Source organism: Alligator sinensis, unplaced genomic scaffold, assembly GCF_000455745.1.
Source record: "Alligator sinensis unplaced genomic scaffold, ASM45574v1 scaffold768_3, whole genome shotgun sequence".
In the NCBI taxonomy this organism is placed as follows: domain Eukaryota; kingdom Metazoa; phylum Chordata; order Crocodylia; family Alligatoridae; genus Alligator; species Alligator sinensis.
The window spans coordinates 2,145,459-2,167,278 of NW_005842135.1; the positions used below are offsets into that span (position 1 = coordinate 2,145,459).

The 21,820-nt window shown below is 44.4% G+C and overlaps 1 protein-coding gene across 8 annotated transcripts in view; it reads left to right on the forward strand.

The window, feature by feature from the left end:
• The window catches only part of ACTN1 (actinin alpha 1), a 136,486-nt gene that overhangs the window by 112,484 nt on the left and 2,182 nt on the right, over positions 1–21,820 (forward strand). For 2 of the 8 annotated variants that reach the window (XM_006025191.3, XM_025205957.1), the window contains exons 10-21: positions 1,478–1,708; positions 2,381–2,528; positions 3,628–3,778; positions 6,455–6,563; positions 8,199–8,339; positions 11,297–11,479; positions 12,037–12,171; positions 13,599–13,778; positions 14,368–14,514; positions 16,960–17,040; positions 17,603–17,668; positions 19,978–20,136. In XM_006025191.3, coding sequence (XP_006025253.1) covers positions 1,478–1,708; positions 2,381–2,528; positions 3,628–3,778; positions 6,455–6,563; positions 8,199–8,339; positions 11,297–11,479; positions 12,037–12,171; positions 13,599–13,778; positions 14,368–14,514; positions 16,960–17,040; positions 17,603–17,668; positions 19,978–20,136 — 1,731 coding nt within the window. Of the gene's footprint in view, positions 1–1,477; positions 1,709–2,380; positions 2,529–3,627; positions 3,779–6,454; positions 6,564–8,198; positions 8,340–11,296; positions 11,480–12,036; positions 12,172–13,598; positions 13,779–14,367; positions 14,515–16,959; positions 17,041–17,602; positions 17,745–19,977; positions 20,137–21,820 lie in introns of those variants that run through there. The other 6 variants (XM_006025194.3, XM_014520639.2, XM_025205959.1 and 3 more) reach the window with 5 other exon arrangements.

Genomic DNA, 21,820 nt, shown 5'->3' on the forward strand with positions numbered 1-21,820 from the left:
TTTAATTTAAACCCAGGATCCAGTGTCTAATACTGTAGAAGAAGGGTCATTTGACCTGTGGGCCACATCTGACCCAGAGCTAGGAGGCTTCGGCAGCATTTGGCAGTGGGTGACTTTACACGTGCCATGCCACAGCTGGGCAGTGAGGAGAAGAGGCAGTGGTGTCCTAGTGTTGGCCTGTCTCAGACCTGATTTGGGTCATTTCGGCCCACTGACAGAAAAATGTTGCCAACTACTGCTTTAGAATATTAATATTCCATGTTTTAGAAAGTAATTTTTCTTCCAGTCAGGAAAAATGAAAGACTCTGAGTTAAAGCCAATGGCAAATGTAATCTTTTATCTTGATGGTAATCTGCAACAGAATAGGCAGCAGACTGCAAATTTTAATAAAAGAAATCACTGTATCACAAAAATTAATGAGTTCTCTCTAAGGTGTCACTGCCTTCTGCCAAAAATTACAGGAAAAAGCAAGCCATTTTTAAGATATGCTGTGCAGGATTGTATGACTTATAGCATCAGTCTTACAAACGGTATCTCAAAGAAGTTACAGGGATAGGCAAGAGAGGAAATAAACATTCACTAATAGGTGGAATGAGTGAGTCGGTCAGATACAAGTGGGGAGGCTGTTCCAGATAACAGGAACTGCCAGAGGAAGGCTTACACATTAACAGTGTTGAGACTACAGAAATGATCATACCCATGACCAGAAAACATCAGTAGTAGATGAGTGGGGGTGGTAGACTGAAGAGCAGGGGGCCAGATAAAGCTGATTGGAGCAAGACAACAAAAGACCTGGAGTACAAGGAGGGAGATTTTAAAACCGATGTTGAATTGAAATCAGAATGGATAGAGTTGTTTTGGGAATGTATGTCATCATGTCCTGCTTCTTGGTGCTTACACAAGGCAGGGTATTCTGCTTACAGTGCCCCTTCTGCTAGCTCGCTGTTAGGGAGCTGTTGATAAATGCAGACTGTTCTCTGAGACATGCTGACTTCCAGCAAGGTAACATGAAAAAATAGAATTGGAGGTCAGAACTTCATTTGTGTGAGATTAAGCATTTTGAGTCAGGAAAGGCAAATGAATTACAGCACAGTAAAGGGAGCTAATATTCCCTGGTCAGGCTTGCAGTGTCCTTAAATCATACCACACGCAGTTTGAAAACAGTTTGGTCTTGACACTACAGAACCAAACCATGAGTTAAGTGCATATAGAGGATTACAGTATTGTAACTATGTTCCTCAATATCAATGTGTATACAGTGTAGACACCATAATGCTACTTCAACTGGTTGGCAGTCATTGCTTGAAATTCTCTGCCTTTGGCAGAACCCTGCTGGCAACAACCAGTTTCCAGCTTAAAGCAGATGGACCTTGTTAAATTTAGAGGACACATAATTTTAACAAAATCTAAATTTGGGCTTAATCTTAAGTCATTCGAAGCTCTTCTGGCTTCCCCTTCTCACCTTTGATATTGGTAGCTGCTGGAATGGATCCGTCGCACTATCCCTTGGCTGGAGAACAGGGCACCAGAAAATACCATGCAAGCCATGCAACAGAAACTGGAGGATTTCCGGGACTACCGCCGCCTGCACAAACCCCCCAAGGTCCAAGAGAAGTGCCAGCTCGAGATCAATTTCAACACCTTGCAGACCAAGCTGCGGCTCAGCAATAGGCCAGCATTCATGCCATCAGAGGGGAAAATGGTCTCGGTGAGTCTGATGTACTGAGAGCGTGAGGCCTCTGCCTTCCATTCCTAACCAACATTGACTTCTTTGAGCCCCAGGGCTGGGCAAAGTGTGACCATCTTCAGTGTAAACTACTAGTTCCTGTATGCACTACGCTGCAGGACATAGCTCTCTGAGACCTGTCATCCTCACAGATTATTCCTCTATAATGAAGTGGGAGCAGTTGCTCCCTGCTCAAATTATACAGATAAACTGTCCCCCTCAGGCTCCTGGCAGATGTGAGTGGGTGAAGTTTGAGTGCCCCTGCTTTGAGCCTACAAAGTAATTTTTTATTGATGTTCCATTTGAAGGACTGACCAAGAGGTGAGGGGTGGGGCGTGGTAGAGACAGCCTCCCGCTATACTTCATTGTATTCCTAGATACCTTAATACAGATGCAGTGGTTCACCTCTCTTGAGTTCCATGCTTCTGCTCTATCCTGACCTGCCACATCAGGCCTATCAAATCACTGGCCCTCTCCAAATCTACATTTCACAACTTCTGGAGCCAAACTTAGGTTTCCTGTTGCTACACAACGATGAATGGAAATCTATGGCCATCTTGGCTGAATGCTCAGAGCATGATGCTGAAGAACCTTTCGCATCTTCTGAACCAGTCCCTTTCCCCTCATGCTGCTGTAACTTCTTCGTCACTGTAGGATATAAACAACGCATGGGCAGGCCTAGAGCAGGCTGAGAAAGGCTATGAGGAGTGGCTTTTGAATGAGATCCGAAGGCTAGAGAGGCTGGACCACCTGGCTGAGAAGTTCCGGCAGAAAGCTTCTATTCACGAGTCCTGGACGGATGGTAATGCCAATCTTAATACTTCCCATTGCCTCTGAAAACACAGTCACCTATCTGAGGGCAGAGAGAGAGATTTCACAAGGGGTTATAGTATTAGCCCTTCACATCAAGAGACCTGGGTGCTGTTGGTTATTTTATTGTTAAATCTCAAATTAAAAAAAAAAATCTTGGTGTCCATTCCACAATATGGTTTGGCACAATTGGCAGTCACTAAACTGGACAGATCCAGAGGAACAGAGGTAGAAGAGGGCAGTTTGTGAAAATGGAGTGAGATTGGCAGAGTCAGAGGAAGGAAATTTTATCACTGCAGCCAACGCTGTAGCCTGGCTCAAACCAATGATGTCTGTTCATCATTTGCACCTCTGCAAGCACCAAATCCACTCATCTTTATAAGAGGAAAAAATAATATCAAATATTAATACTGAGAGGAGATACAAGTCTAAAGAAATAATAATAACTTATAAAACAGGGGCATTAGAGGAATATATGCAAGAATTAGAACCCCATTCTTCCTAGGCCCTGTACAGCCAAATAACACAGACACTCAGAATGGCCACCATTTTAAGAACAAGAGTGTCAGTGCATCTGTATCTTCTGAGCTGGGGAACTACTGGCTGGCCTCTGGCAAATACCAACCTTTGGTATGATGCCTGAAAGACACCATTGTGAACTTGCCTGCTTCACTATCCTTCCAGGAATTCTGTGGTCACATGGGTTACCATTACAGTCCATAAAGTATATGGTCTCTAAGCACAACATATTGTCCATTCTGACTGTGTTGCCTCATGCACTGCTTGCCTTTTCTGGATCCATGCTGGAAATCTGAGTCTGGGGGCCTGCGAGCCTGACCATGCTGGATTGAGCTGAGCAGTGTGCCTTTAATGATTATGGCTTACCACCCAGGAGTGGTGGTTTGAGACTGAGAAGTGTGGATCTGCAGACTTGTGTGTCTTGCTTGCAGCATGCTAGAAGTGCTGTGTTTGGCATGGTGGTGGGTGCCTCATGGGAAGGCAAGCCTGTCTGCCTTGGCATGGAGTAGGGATGCAAACTGATTTGCTTTAGGTCCCTCTTTCATTTCTCTGTTCTTTGGCTCCCTCTCTAGGCAAAGAGGCAATGCTGCAGCAGAAGGACTATGAAACAGCTACTCTGTCAGAGATCAAGGCCCTGCTTAAGAAACACGAGGCCTTTGAGAGCGACCTGGCTGCTCACCAGGACCGCGTGGAGCAGATTGCTGCTATTGCACAAGAACTCAAGTATGACAGCCTTCTGGCACCTGTTCTTTCCTCTGGGCTAGCATGGGGAACTGTGGAGATTAATCAGCTTTGCTGTCCTGCCCAGCAATATCATAAACTGTCCCTGTTCAACATGTAGGAATATAGGACAGCCCCAGCGCTGCTAGAGGGGGAGGGCACTGTTCTCCAGTAGGCAGGTGCAGAAGAAGTGCAGACAGGGACACTGACTAACCAGATGATGAACTGTGGGCGGGTAGGATAATGTGCATGATTCTGAGATCGAGGTGGATGGAAATTCTGTCTCATTGTTCGGCCTTGCCCTCTTCCACCCTTGTGGGGTTTGAGAGCTGCTGCAGTTTTTCAGGGTGAGGAATAATAGTATATCTCTTATTAACATATTTTTTAGCATACATGCCCTAAAATAAGATACAGGCCTTGTTTTTGAAAGGCAAAATGAAGAAAAAAAACATCTTTCCATGTAGTAAGTAATGGAGTAGCAGCAGCTAGTACCCAAGCCTGCTTATTGTTCTGTTCCCTGTGGATTGCTTGAGTTAGTTTTGCCCAGCAGAAGCTTAAGCATCAGAAACTGCTATTACCATATTTCCTCACTTATAATGCACACTCCAATTTCTAGCAGCTGTTTTTGGGCGGAGAGGGCGAGAAGGTTGTATGTTGTATGCAAAAGAATACAGTAGTTTAACAGCAGCACCCCAGAGGCCAACCGGGAATCCTTTTCTCTCCTTTTCACATATCAAACCCTGGTTAGTCTGCCAGGGAGGGAAGAGTGATTCATCGATCACAGGTTGGTATGAGGTGATCTCTTTGATTTCATGCAGTAGCAGTTCTGTAAGGCCCCAGGCTTCCAGGAGCCCTGCACCAATCAGCTGGCCTGGCAGGTTGAACACACTCCACTTCCCTGTCTGACCTAGCAGAAGCTGAATTCCCTTCCTGCCTTCCCCTGCTGTTTCCTTGAAAAACTTCATTTCATTTCAGCTCTATTTCCTAGTGGGGGTGGCATGGGGGTTACAAGGAAAAATGAAGCCTCCTGGAAAGGGAAGGCTGGGGCATGTGAAAGCTGCAGTTTGTACGCAGGCAAGAGGTGGCCAGTGTGGTTTGAGAAGGGAACTGGCTGAGGCCCTGTATGTTACTTGGCAAGGGGCTCTGCACAACTTGGTCCTGTCTCCAGGTCCTCAATATTAAAGAATAAAACCTTCAATTCAAGCCCCAGAGCTAAGCTAACACCAGTGCTATTCAGGCTGGGGGAGAGGGGGGGAGGGAGTGTATTTCTTTACAAAATCAGGATTGTTGACTCACTCTTTCACCAGCACAGATTTGAAAATTTGCTCCCGTGTCCACTGCAGGAGTTTATCTGGGGATGAAGTGGCAGGGGGTGTCAAAGCAGTTCTTGGTCTCAGAGAGCAGAGATTAAAACTAAAGCAGACTGAGCGTGTGTGTTAGCCAAGCAGCGAGTGGTAAAATCCCTGCCAGGAGTGGGAAGGATTGGAGAAGCCTGGCTCTGGGCTCGAATAAAGTACCACACCTCAGAACATGTGAAAGGTGTGAGGGAACGGCAAGCTCAGTGCCTGTCTCAAAGGCCACCCTCGGAGCTGGAGACTGGCTGCTTTGTTAGCATTCTCAACAAAGAGGCCAAATGCTGAATAAGCTGTGTGCTGCACTCCCCTCTTTCCTAGAGGTGTTCTGATGAGTCCTGTATGAAACATTGGTTGGGGGCTCTGGAGCAAGTCAGCACTGCTGCTGTCATGCAGGGCTTATTTAGGGAAACTGGAGGGTTTCACTCTCCAGGACTAACTGCCCAGCCCCTTTACATGTATAGTTGGTCATCAAATCAGTTATTCCAATATTCCAAGGATGCTCAGCTGTGTGAGCTCCCTCTTTCCCCAGAGGATTCCTAGACAGGCTTTCACCTTCCTACATGGAGGTCTTTTTCTCTCCTGCTATATGCAGAAGCAAAAGAACTAAGTGGTGCAAGATCCTGATCCACAACATATCTGCATGTATCTTCTCTACCTCCTTGCTCTTAATGGATGCTGTCTTTGAGTGCCATGCTCTGGTCATTACAGGCAATGCAGGTGGCACTGCGCATTAGCCCATACTTTATATTTTGGGTCATTTTAAATATGTTAACATCCTGTGCACACCTGCTGTTCCTCCTTGCCCAGAGGGTGCTTTGCACATCCTGCATCTATTAGAATGAGTCTATGCTTATTTTTAATGTTTAATGAAGACTTTTTCTGCCCCCCCACTCCACATATAAAGATGCAGGTCTGTAGCCAGCCTGATATTCTCTAATGGAGTTAATGAGGTATGCCTTCAAACTCAGAAACTACCAGCTTACAGTTCAGATGGAAGTCTGCTTTTCTTTCCCAGGATACTTGCACAACTCTGCTCACTGGGCAGCCTTCCCCACTAATTGATAATAGATCACAGAGAAACAGTGTATTTAGGTTATTTTTTTACTTTAGAATCTCTGTGTTGCACTCTTCTGAGATTGATACACAGTATCATTGTGCAGCAACTCTGGAACTGGACACCACTGGTCCCCCCCAAAGATTCTCCCTTATAGGACTTGGGACATTTTGTCTGCTTTCACGCCTCCCTCTAGGTTGATAGGGAGCTCTTGACGGATTGCTTCTCTGGGTGTCTGCTTACTTTTCTCTTTCCTTTTTCTTTTGTTAGTGAGCTGGATTATTACGACTCCCCAAGTGTCAACGCCCGGTGCCAGAAGATATGTGACCAGTGGGATAATCTGGGTGCCTTAACCCAGAAACGTAGAGAAGCCTTAGAGGTAAGATGTGTTCACTGAAGTTAAACTTGAGAGTCTAGAGCAGTGGTTCTCACCCTTTTTTGTACCAGGACCCATTTGTAAACATCAATGGCCAGTGCCCCTCACTCCTGACCTGCTGCCCCAGGCCCCAGCCCCGCAGTGTATGGGGCAAGGGGTGGGTGTATGGGGCATAGGGGGCCCCAGACAGCTGCTTGCAAGCTGGAACTCTGCCAGCCTGCAAGGAAAAATGACAATCCATCTCCTTTAAAGGAGAATAAATGTTTAATGTTTGTTGATCCAGTTTTAAAGTTTGTTTGTGGCCCTTTCATATAGTCTTATGACCCATAGGTTGAGAAACGTGGGTCTAGAGGAAACCTGCATTACTGCTGCCCCTACTGGGCTTGTTCAGTTGATACAGGAGCCTTTCAGCACTTTAAAGTATTATGCTAATTTGGTAATCAAACAGTTATCCCACTTCCTGTTTATAAGGATTCTCTTCTCTGTGGGTCGCTGCTTCCCCGAGATTCTTCTCCAGCTGGCTTTCAAACTGAAACCTAGATTACGTCTAGATGCAAACCACCTGCCAGCTGCATGTTTCTGAAGTATTAAAACATACAGATCATGGCCCATTGCAATCTTGGCTGAAGAATCTCATAATCTTAGTGCAGGTCCAATAACACAGTGCACAAGGGGATGGTGCAAGCCCAAAGCCCATGTGACATCTAGGAGAAGTAAGAGTTGAATGGTTTTGTGAAGGTTTACCAGTGTTTGCTTCCTTCCCCTGTGGGAGAAGACTGAGCATGTGGATCTAATGCATCCCTTGGAACAGGACATCATCACTGCCATTCATAGCCATTACTCCAAAAGGAGATGGGAACCCTATAGCTCCTTGATGATTTGTCCTGGAGATTACTAGACCAGCTAGTTGAGCATACATTTTGGACCTTCTGTTGTTCCTCCTTATGAGGAACTTGGAACTTGAGGGGCATGATGTACACAGACAATTTTCTTCCCTCTTTCTCTCTCAAAACATTTGCTGCCACTTAGGCATAGCTGACTTGGAGATAACTTCCAAGGCTCCTCTGTGCCATAAATACAGCTGTAGCCTTCATTCTTAGCATGGATTCCTAACCAGCCGCAACATGTAGTGACTTTCATCCTCAGGTATCCAATCCATTTCCAAAGCTGGAGTGTCCATATTAGTTAACTCGTACTGTATTTCTATATTTCATATATCTGAGGCCAGTAATACCATTAAGTGTGGGACCTCAGCTTTGCATAAGCCTTTACATTCTCTTGAGTTTCCTACATCTTGTAACTGATTTGTTTGAAAAAACATCATTTTCTTAAATAGTGGCACCAGAGAAAAAGGAAAAGATCGTCCCTTCTGTAAGGTCATCATAATCATAAAATAGAATGCTGTGGTTCATGGAGTTGACTTAAGTACATGCAAATTAAAAATATTTAAGTTGGTCTTTCTAGTACTCTGCCTAATTGCAGGAACACATTTAATAGTAACATCCTTCTGAGAACACAGTGGGGAACAGGCAACAGTCAGTGTATTGGAGGAAGTCTCTGCTTCAGCAAGCAGCAGAGTGTATTGTTTGGTGACTTTTCTCTAACCCCTTTTTTGTGTGTTGTGGGGGGAATTCCCAGAGGACAGAAAAGCTGCTGGAAACAATTGATCAGTTGTACCTGGAATATGCCAAACGAGCCGCCCCATTCAATAACTGGATGGAGGGGGCCATGGAGGATCTGCAGGACACCTTCATTGTTCACACCATAGAGGAGATCCAGGTATGTGCTAATCCTTCCCTAGAGATGCACTGTGGTGCACACAGATCAGGGTTCACTCTGTCTCAGGCTATGGATGGTACAGTTGTTTTTCCCAGGGTGAATGTTATGGTGCTTCTTCTTCTTCCTAATGAACTTTAGCCAAAAATGATCCTTTCCTCCCACTCCCCTTCAGAAAAGGTGGGTGCAAGCAAATATGTGCCAAGACATTGTGGGGGACACAAAGACCTGAATATGGATTTTTAGGACAAGGGAATTGCTTTTAAAAGATTGAGAGTTAAGAGGATAACAAATTATCGTCCTAATGAGCAAGGCTGCTCTCAGGTTCTGCATGTCACAGCCTTAGTCCCAGAATTCCCCCTGGCCCAGCTCCTCCAGCCTTTGTGTCTCTGATATGATGTGTTGGAACTGCTCTGGTCCCGCTGTTGGATGCAGCTGGTCTGGACTGCTGTTCTGTGCTTCGTTGCTGAGCATCAGTGAACTGGCATTCTCTCCTGCTTGCTATAGGGAGCCAAAGCCTTCAATCATCCTTGGAGCTATTGGAGGCTGAAGCTCAGCTGCCCCTCTGTCTGCAAGGCCACTTGGAAAGAGCTGGTAGTTGCTCTTCATAACCCATAGATCTGAAAGAGTGCTGTATGCCCCTTCCTGGGTTCTTAATGGAAGTGCTCTTACTCCAGCTGAATGAGTGCTTGTGAAGACAACAGGCAATGCAAGTATTTGCTTGGATTATCCTTATTGAGCAAGGAGAAACAGAGTTGTCTTGCTCCATGATAACAGCTGATACATTGGTCACAATGCCAGCTCTGTGAGGATAATAGGAAGTTTCCAGAGTAGGTCACGGGCAGGCAGCTGACAGTGAGACTGCATGTGACCAGTGATGCATGGAACATTGCTGGCTTTTTAGGCCACAGTGCCCTATAACTAGAGGTCTACCGAACTCAAGGTAGCTGCCAGCTGATTTCACATGCAGATTATGGGAGCAGCAGCCATTTTCAGGGAAGGGTGCAGTGGTGGGTCTCCCACATCTCTGATTACCCAAGGGGCCCCATTGGCCCTGCCCCACACTGGCTGTGAGGGCTGTCTGCAGCCAATCAGCCATGAAGGACAGAAGCAGCAGCCCCCCTTTCCTCTGCCGCTCAAACCCCACCACCACCACCGCCCCCCTGCCCTGGCCAGGCTGCACTGCCTAGTCACAGCGGCTACAAGGACTGCTTGCTCCGCCAAGGGAGCCAGCATTTTATTTTTGATAACTTGCTTTTTTTACAGGGAGACTGCCAAAAGCACGGAGCCTGCCTAAAATTGGGTTTCTGCCTATAACATAAACTCTAGGCAAGGTGTAATAAAAGGGTACCAACTTGGTATGAGCCCTGGTACTGAGCTGCTGCTGACTACTGAGTTCCCCCTAATCAACCAAATCTAACAGACCAAATCTAACAGAGATTGCACCTTGTGAGCATCTCCTCCCCTCCAGACTGATAACTATGTGGACTCTCTCCTACGTGCGTACTTGCATTGTAGCCCTGTAGGTACTACAACTGTATTTATCAAGTATTAAAGCAGTAAAATTACTATGTAGGATAGTAATTTTAGGAAATTAATTAGGGTGCATATAACATAAGTGTGTGGTCAGTCATGCAATCCACATACATTCTTCAGCTCCACTTCCCCTTGTATCTGCACTGTTCCCCTTTCTGTCCCTGCACATGCTTTCTGACCCCTGGACCCCTTTGGTGTCTCTCCCTTTGGTGTCTCTCTTACAGATTTCTATTCTGTTTGGAATTAAAAACCTATAGAATCAGCTGGAAACGAGCCAGCACCAAGTGACTTGCCAGCTGTCCATAAGTCATCATCAAGTGTTCCCCATGCCCCCAGTAGTCCTGGTATCATATTTTAGGAGCTGCAGCAATAAGAGAAATGCACTGTTTGTAGTCAGGGAGGGGGAGCCTTTTTCAGGTGAAGAAGCACATTTTGCCATTGTGAATTTGCCAACTTGTCTAGGCTGGGAGAAGTTGGCTTAATTCTCATTTTCTGTGAATAGACTAGGTCTCCCTGTGATGAGCCACCTATACATTCTCAGCTGTTATGCTCTTTATCTGTGCACATCATAGTGTGTTAAATGTCACTGTGTGGCTATGTTGTGAGTAGGACTGGAGCAGATATTCTAGTAGGCTCTTCTGGACATCTGGGTGCCTGAGAACAAAGGAGACTGGACTTAGTTCTATGTGACTATATTAAATATGCATCTAGCATATGAGGAGAGAAACTGCCCATTTGCCCTATCATTTTGTTACAAAATGAGACATAGGGGCTGAACAATCACGCTGGTGGTCTGTTCTTCTTTCCAGAGGGTATGAGCGCGCACAGCTTTTGATCTGTCAACCAGGACCCCATGAAAACCAACCTACAAGAATCTAAAAGCAAGAAGTATTTGACCATGTCTTGCGATTTGATATTTGCTGCTGGTCACTATAGGATAGGTTATAATTTGCTGTATAAAAATAGGCGGCAGAAGGGTGGGGCTAACAGGGCTAACCCCCGCAACTGGGCTGGCAACAGTGGCTCCAGTGCCACCGCCACAGTGCCACACTCGGTGCCTCCGCCACACGCTCCTCCACCACCGCACGCATAGCACGAGCGTGTACCAGCCCCAAAATGGCCCTGCGGGAGGGAGGGGCGGGGTCAGGCAGGCACACTCCGCACAACCCAGCCCCCTCAAGTAATATTTCCTAGTGCCACTTATGCGTGTAAATGCCCATTGTTAAAACTTAAGCAACTATGAGAGTATGAGAAATGATTTTCCTCTTATGGACCAGCCTTTCCTGCAGCCTGAGAATGTGCGTTTGCTTGGATTTAGCCATAGAAGAGTTCCAGATCACGTTGTTAGTAACACATTAATGTGGATGCTGTCGTGTAGCTAATACTTTTCCTACCTTTTCTCTGCTGTCACATTTGTTCTCCAGGGATTGACCACAGCCCATGAACAATTCAAAGCCACTTTGCCAGATGCCGACAAGGAGCGACAAGCCATCCTGGGAATCCATAACGAAGTCTCAAAGATTGTCCAGACCTACCACGTCAACATGGCAGGAACCAACCCCTACACTACCATCACCCCACAGGAGATCAATGGCAAATGGGACCATGTGAGTTGCTTTCAGCTGTGCTTTTACACTGCAAGGGAAGAGGCTGTTAGCTTGCCTTAGCAAAGTGAATTAGTCACTCTAAAATCTCCAGTAGGAACTGTACAGAGACCCAAAACTTACTAAACTGCCAAAAGTAACTAGATAGTCATTGGATGGTGACCTCAAATCAAAACCTATTATTGCTTATTTGGAGTACATAGCTATCAACTGGAAAGCCTGCGCACTTCTCAGAGTGTGCACTTACCCAAGATCAGTGTGTAAAACGGTGTTACAGCCTGCACTACAGTCAGTTTCACTAGTTATACAGTTAAACAAACTACAGTTAGGAAAAAGTAGACAGTGTGGCTGGTAGATATTTTTCACATCTGTGATGTATGCATTAACCAACATGCATATGTTTATGACAATGTAAGGGATGGGCAACAGCTTGGGACTGGCCTTGTGTTATATGCACAGAAGTGGAGGACACTATAGACATACCCACTCCCCTTTCCTGCATTGCAGGTACCTCCACATGTATGACAAATATGCCATCCTGGTGGGTTTTTTTACTACAGGTGCGGCAGTTAGTTCCCCGGAGGGATCAGGCCCTGATGGAGGAACATGCACGCCAGCAACAAAATGAACGGCTCCGCAAACAGTTTGGTGCTCAGGCTAACGTCATTGGACCCTGGATCCAAACCAAGATGGAGGTAGTATCTTGCTTATTTTGAAACACTCTCCTCCCTTTTTTCCCTCCTCCACAACTTCAGCTGGCATTCTGAATGACCTCCTCAACCTCTGGGGGCATCCTCCTGTCAGGCTTCAGCAAGGCACACTGAATGGATAGAGTCCTGAGATTGTCTCTGGGTACCCAGGTGCATGTATTTTTCCTTACCCACTCTCTGAAACATATTAAAAATATGACCTATACAAAAGGTATGGACACAAGAACAGAATTATTTTGGATTTACCTATCATTTTGCTCTGTAGCCACTTTATTTTATTATCGTGAGCAGATAAATGACCACTATCCCAAGCTGCCTGCTTGCAGTAGGTGCTATTGCAAATCCTTAACACTAGATAGCAAGGAAACTGGTTTGCATCCTACAAGCAACTGCCTGAGAATGAAATTGGGAAGGGAGGGAATAACAAGCTGATAAGGGAGGGAATGCTAACTGGTAATCTGCTGTGGTGCCATGGTGGAGTGATGTATGCCACTGTAAGCCTGTGTCATGTTCCCATTCTCCATTTGCTGAATTTGTGTCCCTGTGTCCTATGTCCACCAAAGTTAGAGATGCTGACCACTGAATGTATCTGAAGGTATTAACTTGCCTTACACAAATATGACACAAGCTTGCTTTGTATAGCCACTTCTGTGCCAGCTGCTTTGAAATGCATGACAGAAGAGAGAATGACATAACTAAATGGCAGTGGGAGAGACATTTTAAAAGGAGAGGTTTTTTTAGCTAAGATATGGATGAAGGTAAGTAGAGCTAATGGAATGGAGAAACTTCAGCCTATTGCTGGTGGCAGACGGGGCAAAGAAGGCTCATAGAGGAAAATGTATGAAGGGCACTGGCAATAAGTGCCAGACAAACAGAGATGTCAGGAAAAGAGAACAGTGAGTCAACAGCCAGAGTGATAAAGAACAAAGAATACTGTGCAGGGAAAGCGTCATGGAAAAATCTTCTTGACCTCTTCTTTAGCTGAGGGAAGGGAAGAATATTGGCCAGCTTAGTCCTGTCCTTTAAATAGCTATTATGATCATCATACTTTGAGAGTGGTTTGCCCAGCCTCTTGTCTTTTATTGCCAGATGCTGCCAAATTAGTAATATCACCTCATTTGAACTGTCTGCAATGAAGTTGCTTCTCTGTATTCTGGAGAAAACTTCAGTGCTGAACTGCTAGCTCTTGTGCTTGGGTTCCTGATGCACTGGCTCCAGCAGGAGCCCAGCATCCATGCCATTTGTGTGTGTATCTTTCCTCTGCAAAGTTGTAAAGCTAAGCTCTCCTTTCTGACCTACACAACCTGTTCTTGAAGCATCTAGCCCATACAGGGAACTGTTGCAGATGAATACCATGCAGGTTGATGCTTGTCTGTCTAATGGACACAAATCTATTGATTTTGTTTATGCAGGAGATTGGCCGCATTTCTATAGAAATGCACGGGACTCTGGAGGACCAGCTCAACCACCTGCGGCAATATGAGAAGAGCATTGTGAATTACAAGCCAAAGATTGACCAGCTGGAGGGAGACCACCAACAGATTCAGGAGGCTCTTATCTTTGACAACAAGCACACCAATTACACCATGGAGGTAAATGCCGTGCAGAGTATTCAGCCTGCAATGTAGTGGTGCAAACATGCAGGCAGTCTAAGATGTATTAGCCAGGTGTGAATCACTGAGACCAGCTGTGATCCTCAGATAATATGAATGTCCCTGTACACCCCTCCACCCCCCACCCCATCTTTTTTAAAGCCTTGAGCTAAACCTGATGCTCATGGAGCTGAGTTGCTGACAGTGCTGCTCAACTTGCAGGGTCATGCCAATCCATCTCAATTCTGACCTGCAATACTTCATGTTAATCCAGTCCTGAATGTTCCCTGGGCACAGTGTGAGCTTGGACTAGATGGGGACTAATAAAGACCAGCCATACAGAATGAAAATGTACCTGACACCTATTAGCTTGCCAGTTGCTTAGCCAGAGGCCTTGATTTAAGAGCCACAATGAAAGTACTGGCATGGGGATGATGTGGTTGTGTGTTATTTGTAGGATTGGTCAGAAAAATTATAAAAAAGCATTTTTTTTTCATCGGAATTGGTAATGATTAACATGTTTGAATCAGAGCTACCAGAGAGAGACAGTGTCACTTTTCAATAAAGCATTATGCTCTTCCTCCCTTAGCATATCCGAGTGGGCTGGGAGCAGCTACTTACGACGATTGCCAGAACCATCAATGAAGTGGAAAATCAGATTCTGACCCGCGATGCCAAAGGAATCAGCCAGGAGCAAATGAATGAATTCCGGGCCTCTTTCAACCATTTTGACAGGGTAAGAGTCGGGGCCTCCTGCAGCACATGTGACTACAGGCTTCCTCCTAGGATTGACTTAGCATTAGCAACCAATTGGCCACTGCAGTAGAATGAACACCACAGTAGACTCTTCTAGGCCAGAGCACATGAGCATTCAGCTCTTTAAAGCTAGGTAATCATGTCCATTTAGGCTGGTCTCTTCATCTGACAAGAAAGAAGGTTTGTCTGAACATGAGATTCCTGACTGAGATAAGACACTGGGAAAGTCTGGGGCTTATTTAGGAGATGGATCATTTCCCCTTATCTCTGTAAAGTGGATGAGTATTTTGATTTATGCACAAAGTTAGGATTTTGGGGGGTGATATCTTTTATTGGACCAACTGCATGGTTTGAATCACGTTAAATTCACTTTTGAATATAATATCTCCTGAAGAAGAATGTCATGCATTCAAAAGCTTATCTAACTTGATATTTTATTGGATGAACTGCATGGTTGGGATAAAGTTAGACAAGCTTTTGAATGCAAGACATTCTTCCTCAGGAAACCTTGCATTTGAAAGTTTGTCTAAATTTATTCAAACCATTCAGTTAGTCCAATAAAAGATAGACCCCCACAATTCTTGACTCTCATATAATTCCTGGGCCACCGTAGCTACAACATCACTCTAGCACTACTATTTTGATTTTGAAATCTGTCAGCACCCAGCCTCTGAGTTATCATATAAGTGCCATGTCTAGTAGAGCAATCCATGTAAGACAGTAGAATATGAGGCTGTTCTGACTCCTAAACAAGTACCAAACCCCTAGCAAGCACAGTAATAAGAAATGTTGGATGAGGGGAACAAAAAATTCCTCTAACCCTCAAGCCTGTCACCCCTTCAGCTGGATTCTCATTTGTATCTAGGAGATGTATGATTAGTGGAAGCACTCCAGCTAAACTGCAGCAAGGTCATAGAGGAGACAGAAATGGTCCCAAACCATTTAGGATTCTCTTAGTTTCATACCACCACCCTGAATGCCATCCAGAAACCTACTGGCAGCCAGTGTAGATGCCAGGGAAGCAGTATGAATGTTTTGTGCTCCTAGCTCTTGCTAAGCCTGCCACAGCTCTGTCAGCTTTAGTACCTTAATAGTCTCAGGAGGTATCGCCATGTAGAGTAAATTCTTGCAGTCTAATTTCAAGGAGATGTACAAGGTGTTGTATATCCAAATAGCTAGTGACCATCTTAAGTCTTCCTTATGTTGCCCAATGGTCCTCTCTTTTTAGCTATGTTGCCCAATGTATAACCCTTGAGAACAGGCCTTTCTCAACAATATGAGATACAAAAGGAGGAGGCAACAGTGATGAAATCAGAAGGAAAAACTTGGCTGTTCTTGGCAAGGAGTGAATCAGATGGAAGCTGGCCCTGCAGTCCTACCAGAAGCTTCCCTCTTCCAGCCTCTATGGTCTACCAAGATGGTGACTGCAGGCAGGAAACCCATTCACACTGCCTCCGCACTAAAGTTCTACTTTTCCAAGTAGAAGCCCTAACTTTTGTGTAATTCATGGCTGTGAGCGCACGCCAGCCTACAACACTTTGGGACTCTGAACCAAAAAGACACTGGCATATGCTGCTGAACTATGTGGCTGGCATGCAGGCGACACTGCTGTAAGAATGCTCACAGTTGCCAGGTGGGCCTTGTGAAACACCAAGGAAATGGGCATAATACATGAATGAAGGAATACTGTTTCCATCTTCAGTGTTTTTCCCTGCATAATGGCAAAGGCAGTGCCTACATAAAACCAGAGGTGCTACTTTCAGTGTAGAGCACTTTAAAAAGCTCAACCAGTTGCAGCTCTGCTTTCAGAGGCAGACATCATAGAGCTAGGGGTGGTATCATGTCCCAAAGCTTCAGCTGTTTTTACCTTGGGTGTTCTCAAAGAAACCCTGGATTTTCAGGAGCACACTAGGCACTCCAACAGCTGAGCTCCTGTGGGGAGCTAGCCTGTTCCTTGACTAGAAACACCTGGCTTTTGACAGCAAGGCAATGGCATTTATGGCCTGGCTGCTTCCCTGCACGCTGGGTTACTTTTGATACACGCAGGGCTTCTGGCACAACTGAGGAAAAGAACAGTGATTCAGTTGGGGGAAAAAGTAGATTTTAAAGCCCAACTGTTCTGGGTGTTTGAATGCCGGTGAGATGTTACGAGCTCTCTGAGAAGCATCTATTCGGAGAGCATTTTTAGCACATCCTGAAATGTCATTGTGGTATCTAACTTTGTGCACTTTTTTTCTTCCCTGTCTCTCTATCTGCATGTCATTCTTTCTCTGCCCCTCTTCTCTCCTCACCCACGGCATGGTGCACCTGTTTTGTTGTCTTTTCACCTTCTTTGATCTTCTCTCTCTCTCTCTCTTACCTTTGCCCCACATCATCACTCCACTGGCACTGCATGCCCTGCTGCCTTGGCACACTGCATAACTAGGACCACTCCGGCACACTTGGCCCCGAAGAGTTCAAAGCCTGCCTGATCAGCTTGGGTTACGATATTGGAAACGATGCGCAGGTACTGAATGCTAGTGGTGAATGCAGCCAGATGTTGAACTATAAGGAAATAACAGTTTTCTCCTCTCTCTCCTTTTTTTTTTAATCCATGTGTCATTGTTGTTCTTGTTTATTACTGTACATGCATCACTCTCTTCCATTCTGCCTTTCCTGTTAATATATTTTCCTATTTACCCCTTCTAACTATCTTAATCTGTCATCTTGGGTGAACTCCTTTTTTGTCTTTACCAACTCCTTTGACTTCTGTTTCCATTAACTTTCTTGGCCTTTTTTTCTATTTATCAATCCATTTTACTTGATCTCTTCATACCTCGTTCCTTTTTGTCTCCCATATGTTTCCCATATGCAAACTATTCCATTCCCAATACATTTTTACTCTTTCATGATTTCTCAAACCGTTTTTATTGCACTGTTCTTTATTGTCCTATAAATACTGTCTTCCATCCTCCCCCCCCCCCCCCCCAAATCCATCCTTGGTAATATCTCTTGTCGATTCATTTTTCCTGGACTGGTTTCCATTTTCTCTCTCTTGGCTTCTTCCATCTTTGCATCACTCCCTGTAGAAGAAGACTGGCATGATGGATAGTGAAGATTTCCGAGCCTGCCTTATCTCCATGGGTTACAATATGGTAATGTCACTCCTGTTCACAATAATTCATATGGCTCTCCACAAGGGGGAAGGGAAAACACTTGTAATGAATCCAGGTAAAAGATACCTTACTTCTGATGACTCATGTATGGAAAGCAAATGTTGCAATAGTTAAACTTGTGTATGTACATGTGTGAGAAAGTGAGTTTAAATCTGTGAACCACACCTGTAACTAGATGGGAAAGAACATGAGAGTTGCATCCAGCGTCTTTCAGTTAAGAATTCTATTTGGCAAACTTGATGACTTAAACTGGAAGAAGGAACAGCACAGCTGCTTAACTGCTGTGCTCATTGTATGCAGCACCCCTGTAACTTCCCTAGCAGTAATAGTGAGATTCTTGTAGAAATCTACACAACAGGCTGATTTTTCTTTAACTTCAGAATTGAAACAAAAATGTCCACATAGGAATTTTTTTTTTAATGAATTTTCTGTACAAACACACAGCATGATTGTAACCATGCATGTAATAGAACATTGCAAAGTGCAGTTCCATGTGGGTAACAAATTGATCCCAATAAAAAATTCACCTTCAGACTTCTAGTGAGACTCAGCTGAGTGCTGTGTATCCATTGTTTGTTCCATATTTGTTCCATATTGATGCCCTACATGGGTGCTTAACCTCTGGTGCCCCTTTGAAAAGCATCTAGCATTAATGTGATGTGGACTCTTTGGGCAGGTAGAAACTACTCCCCAGTGATGATGTGGCTAAGATCAGCTTTTTTTCCAACCTATTAAAGGTGCTTCCCAGACTGAAAACAATTACATTTAGAACAGTTCCCTGGTATCCATCTGCTTTCCCTCTTCTGCCCTGCCTATCCCCACTCTAATCGCTGGAAGAGTCATTTATTTCATACCTATCCTGCTTGTTCATACAAGCATTTTAAAGTCCATTTTTTAGCTTTCTTGTAATATTTTCCCTACAAAAAGCAGACTCCAATGTTCAGGACAATGTAGTATTGGTATGACTTTATAGAGAGACTTCTGCAGACAAAATATGTTGGTATTAATAATCAGCCAGGAGAGGAAATGCACAACAGAAAAAGCTTAAGTAATTAATTTAATAACCTTGCCATTGCAAATGCTAGGCAAAGCAGAATTCTAATGTATGCCATTTTTCAGTCTGGTATAAACACAAGCTTTTTTAGTCTGGTGCACAAGGCCATGTGAATTAACATTTGACCAAATTCTCCTTGTCTAAGTATTACTGTTTCATGTAGATTTAACTAGAACTGCCTGAAGGTTTTGCCTATGTTCCCAGAGACTGGACTCTGCCCCTTCCTTCTTGTATAGGGGTAGAAGTGAGACAAGAGACAGCAATAGAAGCTCATGTTGTAATAAAAATGCAAGAAACTAAAAATATATAGCTCTGTCTTCTGTGTCAGAGTGCTATAAAGAGTCTGCCCTGAAGAGGCTACTTTCCAAGGCCTCTCCACACCCCTGGGTCCCTGATTTCTACTGCCAGTCCAGTACGGGTGAGCTCAGTTCCATTAAACACCTTAAAGAGGGACAGACAATATGATCAGTAGAAAAAGAAGATATTCCACATAAAGGCTAAGGTACAAATCTGGCTGGTAAAAAAAATTAGCTTTGTAAACATGTTTCAGATCCTGATCTTCAACCCCCTGTGATATACAGGGTGCATCAGAGGGAAATTTATATCATGTTCTGAAGTGTTTGTGACATTGGTGCCCACTAGAGTCACAGTAATGAACTGTTAGGACGGGTGCTTTGCTGTGGTATGATAGATGCCGGTATCTAAGGCAGAGGTCAGCAATCTACAGCCTGTGGGACCATTGGATCCAGTCCATGGAATGGGGGCTTTGGCATTGGCTGTGGAGGGCTTTGCCCACGCTATGCCAAACCATTACCAGGTGCTTCACCCATAACTCACCATAGCTAGGTAGTGATGAGAAGCAGCTCTAGCTAGGTCCTAGCACCAAACTTGGACCAAAGCGAGTTATTCTGGCCTGCTTCCAAAAATGTTGCCAACCCCTGATGTAGGGCATTGTGAAAAATAACTAATTTCAAAGACCAAATATAAATGGGAAATGATTTTACTAAGAAGCCATCTTAGAAGAATAAGGAGGTGAATGTCTTGTGTACAACTGATTTGAAAACTCTCGTAGTTTGGCGTTTTCTTAGCCATGAGATTTTGTTTCAAAATTGGTCCCATTCCAGTCTGGTTATCTCACCTTTCAGAGGCCCACTTCTTTGTGAACTGGATTTACCTTCTGCTCATCCTTAACATATCAGTAGGCTGATCTGTCAATGATTCTTTTGTTATCTAGGGAGAGGCAGAGTTTGCCCGTATCATGAGCATCGTAGATCCTAACCGCTTGGGAGTAGTGACATTCCAGGCCTTCATTGACTTCATGTCCCGGGAAACAGCAGATACGGATACTGCGGACCAGGTCATGGCTTCCTTCAAGATCCTGGCTGGAGACAAGGTGAGCTTACACCTCTGAAGTGGTACACTTCAGTACAGTTGTTAGATAAAAAGAAGAAACAAAGAAAGAAAAGAAAACTGATTTAGGATTGGCTTGAACCAATTGGAAGGGAAATTTCTCTGCACTCTCTCAGAAGTGAACAGTAAATCATTCAGCACTCTTGTAAATCTTCTTGATGAACCACTCAGAGGCCAAGCAAAAGCTTTTATGTTCATCTTGTTTCTAGTAGCTCAGCAAAAGCAGTCAAGGGTCACCTTAAGTTACACTGAACTTGACTGAAGTCAATGGAAACTAAGTATATGTTTCAAGTGTTTTAATTTTCAACATATAAAATTTAAAACTAAAACAAGAAACAAAATGTATTTTATTTACTCAAATCTAAGACAATCCTGAATTTAAGATGATCCCCCAGTAATTAGAGTCTATGTATGGAAAAATTAGAACTTTGTTATACTTTTCCAGGTATAGAATCTAATTATTGGAGCGTTGTCTTAAATTCATCATCCTACCCTCACTACTACAACAGGGAAAGCAGTGTCTGAGTGGTCAGATAGCCCTCTTGCTCTTTGCCCCTTCTCTCTTTAGCCTTCCTGCTCCCTGCCACCTGTGCCCACCCACCCCCAATTCCCCATAATCTCTGTCCCTTCCCACTATCTCTGCTCCTCCCTCCCCACCCACTCCCCACCATCTCTGCCCCTTTCCCTCCACTCCCCACAGTCTCTGCCTCTTCCTTGCTGAGCCACGCAGCAGTGCTGCAGTTGGCCATGCAGGGGACAGAGTTCCATGTGCTTTGTGCCCAGAAGGGAATCCAGCCTGAGCTGGAGCTGAGCTGTGCCTGATAGTAAGTGGGGGAGAAGAGGACAGAGGGTGGGGAGAAACTGCAGAGGGCAAGTGGGGAGCGGGGAGGGTAGAACATTGCTATGGGTCTGTCTCTGGCCCTGACACAGGCTCAGGGACAGTCAGAGCCACAACAGCTGTCTGCCCCACCACACTCCACTTTGTTCATATATCTAAGATGAGCTCCCCCAGCCCCATCCTGATTGGCAAAAAGCCGTCATCTTAGATTCAAGTAAATATGGTATTTCAACACAGAAGTGTCTAAAGCCAAATATATACACTACTATGTAATAAAAACACATTTCTTATCATAGTTTGAAGTCATCAATGGAGAGTTAACCATCATCATAATCACTGTTACCCACTAGTATTCTCTGTCATTGAAAATGAGCAAAGGCATTACCTTAAAAAAAAAAAAAAAAAAAGAAAGAAAGAAAGAAAAAACCCTTTTGGAGCCCCAGTGCTTTAAAACAAGTAATCAAAAGCTGCATTTTGACTGGTCATTTTAAAATGCATCACCAAGTTCAGCAGACAGACTTGATCAATTGTAGTTTGAATAATATTGAAAAGCTACTAATTAGACATCAGTATATTTTAGATGGTCTTTCCCACATGTGATAATTCACAATGACATGTAAGCATGTGTATTACATTATCAGTATCGAATCTTCTTTGAGAATACCCTGTGCCTGTGAGTTGATGAGTGATTTAAAACAGCATGATTAAGAGGTAGCGGTTACAGATACTATGTAATAAACAGGAAAACTCCCCACACCTGGCTAAATTATTCGTTCTCTCAGTTTGCATAATCAATTAAATTAGATTATACTAACAAATTATACACTCT